Raw genomic sequence first — 8003 nt, 5'->3', positions numbered from 1 at the left:
GGCGAGTCTTGATTATTCATTTTGTGTAAAATTCTTAGGGATTTCAACGTACGAGCAATCAAACATAACTTCACTTTTCATATTCAAGATAAGTCGACATGACTAGAAATAATAATGGGTATTTACATATCAGGTTTTGCAATATTCATACTTGAATCCAAACCAGATCAAGTATAAATCAAACCTGACACAGTCAAGTTTCAGGGCATCCATACCTCTGATGATGCCCTCAAACCCTGACTTCTCCTACAAAACTCCCATGGTAAGATAAAAAAGTCTTTCAATAAAAGGATCCACAGGGAGAGGAAATCAAGACTGCAGTGCTAGCTAGCTCTTTCAGCTGTTAGTATTGCCTTGGTAATAGAATGAACAACATTTTTTTTTTTTTGATAATTGTGGGTTTTTGAATCAATCTACGAGGATCTCAACTAATTCTTTAAAATTCTGAAATTAACAACAAAAGATTTATGAGAATAAAATGAACAACTATTATCACGCCAAGTGCTCTACCTTTTATTGGAAAATTCTCTCCCCTAGTGCAGTCGTGGGGCATTAAGGAAACTATACCCTTGGCAATGACATAAGCATACCCCAGATTTATTCTTCATTGGATCGCCTCACGAGGAATGATTTTGCGTGTACTTCATTTGTGAGAGAACAGCAATCCGTCTATACAATTACCACAAAAATTGGCAAATTACCAAAAAAATTGGCAAATAATAATGAAAAAGCTGATGAAAAATATTTTGTTGATAATTTTTTTTTATGAAAGTAGCGGTGTAAAAGCTCTGTAAATAACTTCTAATAAAAATGACCATGGACTTTCAAAAATAATAAAAAAAAGTCAATAAAAATTCCATCGTGTTTTACTAAATGCCTACATAAATTGTGTTGGCAAATATTAAAACGAATGAATTAAAACCCACAGCTCCTCTTCTCTTCCTATTTCATCTTCTTCTTTGAATTAAAATTACAACAAGAAAGGCAAAAATTGATCCTAGATTCTATCTAGAAATTAACAATAAAGATAGAAAGAGAGACCGGGCATCATTCTTATATTTGAAACAGAAGAAAGGTAGACGCAAAATGCAGATAATATTTGTGAGAACTCTAACAGGGAAGACAGTAACCCTCGAGGTTGAATGAAACAACAACATTGGCAACGTCGAAACCAAAATCGAAGACAAAGAAGGTACCTCTTCTTTCTTTCTTTCTAAAAATCCAATTGATGTGTTAATTTGAAGATTGGGGTTATAAGGGAGTTTGAGAAAGTGATTGAGGTGTTGTTTTTTAAAATTTTTAATTTTTTTATTTAAAATTAATTTTTTTTATTTTAAAATTATTTTAATTTATTGATATTAAAAATAATTTTTTAAAAATAAAAATAATATTATTTTAAAATACTTCTACATAAAAAAAATATAACATAATTATTAGCAAACTCTCAAAATCAGCTCTTAGTCAAATTTGTGTAAGTCTATGATGTAATGAAACAAGACTTTAGCATGTGATAACAGTTATGGTTTAAAATATTTTTTATTTAAAAATATATTAAAATAATATATATTTTTTTATTTTTTAACAATTATTTTTAAAATTAACACATTAAAACTATATAAAAACATAAATTTTTTTTTAATAAAAATATTTTTAAAATATTTTTTTAAAAAACAAAATTCCAAACGCGTTACAAACCAGCTGTGACCTGTCTGTTTATTATTAGGCTGGTGATCCAAATATTACCCAACTAGGCCTGCACTGCAGATCACTTCTTGGGCTCTCGTTAGATGCGCCAACACGACGCATGCCACCCATGCTTGACCGTTGGTCGGTTCTCCTCCCTTTCAAGATTTAGTATAGTCTTATCCTAAAAATGAAGAAATAAACCCTAAACACCTGTTTTTATCTGATCATCCAACCACCCGGGTAAGGTAATTTGAATTCCTTTCGCTTTTCTTTTTATTTACTGCAAAATTAGGGCTCTTCTATCTCTCTCTCAACAATTACTGCTGCTGGAATTAAATCAAAGAGAATGAGAGATTAGGTTTGCTCTGCTTTGTTATTTGCAATTTCAAAATTCACTACATTCCTAGTTATTTTCATGTTTATATTTTAATGGCCTCTGTCACCGCCTCCTGGCTCACTTGTTTCATAGCCGCATCTTTTATGTTTCCCTATCTATCTCTTCTGCAATTAATTTCTTTCTTCTTTTTTTGGTAATTGTAAGCATTTGTTCGTTATTTTTTTCCAGGTTACCTAAAGCGCCCCCCCCCCCCCAAAAAAAAAAAAAAAAAAATCTTGTTCGAGCACAGAAGAGTGGACCAAGGCCGGGGCGATCACATCACAAAAATGGTACTGGCAGTTCTTTTTTTGAAAAAAAAATGCTATTCTTTTTACTTAATGTGATTTTATTAGATGATTTATTAATTACTGAATGAAAAAAAGAAAAGAAAAGAAAAGAAAAGAAAAGGATTGATGTAGTATTTGTCCACTAACTGCCTTTTTTGGGATTATGTATATATAATATATATTAGGCAACGCTAGCTGATTCTTTCCTTGCAGACCTTGATGAGTTATCCGACAATGATGCTAATATTGTTGTAAGTATCATTTGTATATCTTTTTTTGTGTATTTTATATTCTTTTTTGTTTGTTAGAGAATTAAACTTGTAGTTTAGTTGTTTGTTAATTTTGTTGGATACTTTTTGTAGGAGGAAGATGATGTTGAGGCAGGAAACATGGAAGAAGATGTCGATGGAGACTTGGCAGACATTGAAGCTCTTAATTATGATGATTTGGATACTGTGTCAAAACTGCAGAAAACACAACGATATAATGATATAATGCAGGTTATTATTCTATCCATTTATATTTACTTTTACTGCTGCCTCTCTGCATCCTTGTTGGTTTGGCTAAATGGTATGAACTTCTGGTCTGTTTATTTTATGCATGGTTTTTTTGGCTTAAATGTTTCTACCTTTTCCTTTTATTAGTTACTGGAGGCTTCTGTATAAGAAATAAAATTCATGTTGGTGCTCTTTTTTTTCAAGTTTTTTTGATCAATCACTTATTCTCTTCAGGCTACATTTATGATTTGACTTAATTTGATTCTGTGTTTAGTAAACCTGATGTTGCAGCTAATTTGTTGTTTAAATGGCAGAAAGTGGAAGATGCACTTGAGAAGGGCTCAGGTGTCCAAGATCATGGAATAGTATTGGAAGATGATCCTGAGTATCAGCTAATAGTGAACTGCAATGTATTGTCAGTTGACATCGAGAATGAAATTGTTATCATCCATAATTTTATTCGTGACAAGTACCGGCTGAAATTTCCGGAGCTTGAATCACTTGTGCATCACCCAATTGATTATGCTCGTGTTGTGAAAAAGATTGGAAATGAGATGGATTTGACCCTTGTTGATATGGAAGGGCTTTTACCCGCAGCTATCAGAATGGTGATTTCTGTGACTGCATCCACAACAAGTGGCAAACCACTTCCTGAAGAAGTCCTTCAAAAGACTATTGAAGCATGTGATCGGGCTCTTGCTCTTGATTCAGCAAAGAAAAAGGTCCTTGATTTTGTAGAAACTAGAATGGGTTACATTGCCCCAAATCTTTCTGCTATTGTTGGTAGTGCTGTTGCTGCAAAACTTATGGGAACTGCTGGTGGTCTCACAGCCTTGGCCAAGATGCCTGCCTGCAATGTTCAGCTTCTTGGTGCCAAGAAGAAGAACCTTGCAGGGTTTTCTACTGCAACATCTCAATTTCGTGTAGGTTTTATAGAGCAAACAGAGGTGTTTCAGTCCACACCACCTTCTCTTAGAATGCGGGCTGGTCGACTCTTGGCTGCAAAATCAACACTTGCTGCACGAGTAGATTCTACCAGAGGAGATCCATCAGGAAACACTGGAAGGGCCCTTAGGGAAGAAATTCGCAAGAAAATAGAGAAGTGGCAAGAGCCTCCTCCTGCAAAGCAACCTAAACCGCTTCCAGTTCCTGATTCTGAGCCTAAAAAAAAGAGAGGTGGGCGGCGCCTAAGGAAGATGAAGGAAAGGTAGTGCAGGTTTTTATTGCTATATATTTGTTAGGCGAAATTTCCTTTGAATTCTGGGTAATCTCGTAATGCATGAATTTCCAGATATGCGATAACAGACATGAGGAAGCTTGCCAATAGGATGCAATTTGGGGTACCTGAAGAGAGTTCTTTGGGTATATTCATGTCTTTAACCTGTTGAGATTCTGAAATAGTTGTGAATATTAGAGAGCTTTCCTTTTTATGTCCATTGTCATAGATCTAGTATATATTTTAATTTCTTTCTTATGGCTTGCAAATCTTGACATTAAGGTGATGGACTGGGGGAAGGTTATGGTATGCTTGGTCAGGCTGGGAATGGCAAACTGCGTGTATCAATTGGTCAGAGCAAACTCGCAGCAAAAGTTGCTAAGAAGTAAGCCCTTTTCAGTTATTGTAATTTTTTATTCTTTTTTACAGCAAAGCTGCGATTTTATGAGTTTCAAAGTTATTCTCTAATCTTTAAACTGTGGCTTGGAAAAAAATCAGTAAACTTGTTTGCATTCTCTCTCAACCATTCATGGCCTTGTTGTTTTTAGATTCAAGGAGAAGCGTTATGGAAGCAGCAGCGGTGCTACTTCTGGGCTCACCTCAAGTCTGGCATTTACACCTGTTCAGGTTTGTAGTAATTTGTTGTCTCTTTGTTTATGAATTGCTTCTGTTAATGCTAATTTGAATAGCAACTTCCAAGTTGGTGTGCTGGTACTGATGACAAAGATTTACTAATGGAGGCAAAGTATTTAGCTCGAACAAAAAGCAAAATTTATCCTCAAACTTACCATGAACACAATAGCTGACCTTCAGACCTTGTATAATAGTTTCTGGGTTTTAAGTTCTTGGAATATCTTGTCTAATATAAGATTTTATGAGTTGACATGGGGAATTTTATCCTTTTAAGAATTTATAGTTTATATATGAGGTTGAACTGTTTAAAATAATCAAGCAATATATGGCTTTGACTTTATCTTAAAAAAATATATATCAAGTTTTGAATCATTTTAGAAGTAGAAATCCGTTCTTTCATGTTGATCCTGTGAAACACTTGTGGCTAGATGTGCCTTTGAAATCTATTGCTGTTTCAAAGAGCAGTTAGGTGATGATGCTGTGTTTTCAGAACATTGCTTCTTAGATTTGATATTTTATGGTATCCACTTGTCATCATGCCAGGTATAAGAAGTCATTTGTATTTTTTTTCTGGGCATTAGGTTCTCGTGGTCATAGGGAATGGGGGTTAAGGTTGAATCTACCTATATCAGAGAATTCAAGAATCTACTGTAGTCAGAAAAACTGTTTGAATTTCACATCCTCATGTACTATAACATCACACTAAAATATGTTTCATTTCACATCGAAAGTTGAGGGTTGTGCTCATGGTCCTATTCAATTAAGATTTGGCAGGAAAATTTTTTCCTATGCCTTTCGAACTTTTCACCACTAGAAATTTTCAAGTTATGCTTTACTAGAAGTCAATCAATCTGAAAAGAGGGTTTACATAACAAATCCGAGCTCATAAAATAGTGGATAAGTTGCTCGTTCTTTTGATGTGTTTTCAATTTTTTTTCCCTGTATCCTTCTGCTTAGCGCTTACTACAATGGTCATCCTGTTTTGACAGGGGATTGAGCTCTCAAATCCGCAATCTCATGCACACCAACTTGGCAGTGGAACGCAAAGCACGTACTTTTCTGAGAATGGAACATTTTCGAAGATCAAGAGAACCTGATGATGCAAAATCTTATTTTATGGATTATGAGTTTTTGACTACCAGTAGTTACGTTTATAAACATGAGGGATTGTCTTGAATCTCAAATTCACTTAGTGGGATATGATATTTTTAATGTTGTCTCTTATTTGAATATATTGTATTTCTTACTCATTTTCATTATAAAATAGAATTTACAGCAATGATAACAACTTCAGGTATCATATATCGTATATGCACCAAAATGTGTACATCATTGCCGAGTTTTACTCCTGGCTCAAGAAATTTACATAAACTTTCTTTTGTATTTTGCCTGCTTTGATTTGTCAATACTGTATGTTGATGTTGCTAGTCAGATTTAAGCAGTATTTCATGTCTGGTCTAGAGAGAGTAAAGAGATTGATTCACTGACGTAAGTTTTGCTTTATGATCGTTGATGAAAAGACTTGTAGGTTGAATTTGAGTTTCCAAAAGAACGACTTGTCTTTTCACAATACCAAACTGGAGAAGAAATACTACATATACATGATACACAATGATTACACACAAAATGCACAGGAGTAACAGAAATGGTAATTTTCCAGGAGAAATCAATTTTATCAACCAGGTCTAACTCCTACCTTTTCCTACATATACATGATACACATCATTGCCTTATTTAAGATTTTTTGGATTTAATTTATGAATTTACCCCTATAACTTATACCTAATTACATCTAGGGTATAATTGGGGAAGAATTATAATTTTTCCCCTTCATGTATAAAATATTGATTTTATATTACAAAATTAAAACCCTAAAAAAATTAATTGTAAAATTAACTTTTCTAATTAGATTAGGACTAAATTAAATTGTTTGATTAAAAAATTGTAGATTTTGTATTTTCCTAATTGGAATAGGATTTAATTAAAATATTTAATTAAATAATGTTTATAAAAATAGTTTTTCTAAAATATAGAAAGTTTTTAAGTTGTAAAATTTTATTTATTTGATCCTAAAAATATTTAGGATGTTAATAAGAATTTTAATATGATTAATTTCTTATTAAATGTTTGAAAAATGGTTTTTCAGAGAAAAATATGTGTTAAATAAAATTTACTAAGTTTGGAAAATTATCAAATTAGATTTAATTTAATATTTCTAAATGTTAATAAAAATATTAGTTTTTTTAAAATTTCACATAAAGCCAATAATTAGAATTAAAGCACACAATATATTTATTTATGCATATTAATGTGTTATTAGGCATGATGGATGATTATGGACATTAAAAATCAAAGTCATTTTGTTTTTATGGTTGAATGATTGTAATATTAAATAGGACTTATGTGTCTTGTTTTTTTTTTGTTTTTTTTCCAAGGTTGTAAAATTATTTTCTCATCTAATTCCTCTGGAATGTAACTTGAGGTTTCTTATTCAATTATGTAACATTGAAAAGTAGGAATTAAGATAGGAAAAATTATTTTGTAATCTACGACGAAGAAAGAACGACGGTGAAGAATACAATCATGGTGCTCGCAAAAGATTTATGAAAATTTACAGCTGCTGCCTAGGTTTTAACCACCTAATTTTCTTCGATGTCTTAAGGAAATTATTTTAGATATGTCCATAATCACCCAATTATGCTAGGGGTGTATGTTAATATATAGTTGTTATGTATGATATATCAATTTTGCCATGAAATGAGACCTAATTAAAATTAAAATAATGAATCTTTCATTTATATATTAAGTACATATTGAGATCATGATTTGTTGCCTTCTGATTTTACATGTATAAAACCAGAGTTGTATTCATGGATAATTTGTTGAGTTACTCAAGGTTACTTTTAATTGAATATGTTTAATGCTATAAAATTATATCCTACCTAACTATCTTATATGATTTGGATGTGTTACTTATGATAATTTAATATTAGAGGCAGTAGTAAGGCGAAACATATATGATATATTTAGATAAAGAGTTGTAACCTAACTAATCTAGAAGTCATATAGAGATGTGATTGATATGTTATCTATTCAATTTAGTTTATTTTGATTTGTTGAGTTACTTAGAGTTATATAAATTAAATGAGATCTTAGCCTACCAGGAGATCTAAACAAGATTTTCTTAATTAATAGTGAGGGTTATTAATTTGCAAGAAAATAGTGGGAGATCAAGTTATGAATAAATACCTTATCTAAATTTGGTTATAAATATTTATGCATGAAATAAATACTCGTTATCTTTACAT

General features: G+C 32.0%; 1 protein-coding gene across 3 annotated transcripts; it reads left to right on the top strand.

The window, feature by feature from the left end:
* The first annotated feature begins 1748 nt into the window (after positions 1-1748).
* On the top strand, positions 1749-5983 carry LOC133682832 (U4/U6 small nuclear ribonucleoprotein Prp31 homolog). 3 transcript variants are annotated; one of them, XM_062106363.1, is made up of 10 exons: positions 1749-1926; positions 2252-2264; positions 2320-2352; positions 2535-2600; positions 2712-2849; positions 3161-4053; positions 4138-4208; positions 4345-4447; positions 4611-4689; positions 5685-5983. In XM_062106363.1, exons 3-10 carry the CDS (start codon positions 2350-2352, stop codon positions 5790-5792), a joined length of 1461 nt encoding a protein of 486 aa, XP_061962347.1. In that variant the 5' UTR covers positions 1749-1926; positions 2252-2264; positions 2320-2349; the 3' UTR covers positions 5793-5983. The 3 variants fall into 3 exon arrangements, with proteins under 3 accessions (XP_061962347.1, XP_061962345.1, XP_061962346.1); XM_062106361.1 differs by having other exon boundaries at positions 1749-1931; XM_062106362.1 differs by having other exon boundaries at positions 1749-2044.
* The last annotated feature ends 2020 nt before the right edge of the window (positions 5984-8003 follow it).

The sequence above is a fragment of the Populus nigra genome, chromosome 2, assembly GCF_951802175.1.
Source record: "Populus nigra chromosome 2, ddPopNigr1.1, whole genome shotgun sequence".
Taxonomy (NCBI): domain Eukaryota; kingdom Viridiplantae; phylum Streptophyta; class Magnoliopsida; order Malpighiales; family Salicaceae; genus Populus; species Populus nigra.
Note: the sequence above shows the minus strand (reverse complement) of the source record. Positions and strands in the feature narration are given on the sequence as shown.

Coding starts and splice junctions, on each gene's coding strand:
- LOC133682832 (XM_062106363.1), top strand. Junction 2,850..3,160: donor GATATAATGATATAATGCAG/GTTATTATTCTA, acceptor TTTAAATGGCAG/AAAGTGGAAGATGCACTTGA. Junction 4,448..4,610: donor GCAGCAAAAGTTGCTAAGAA/GTAAGCCCTTTT, acceptor TGTTGTTTTTAG/ATTCAAGGAGAAGCGTTATG.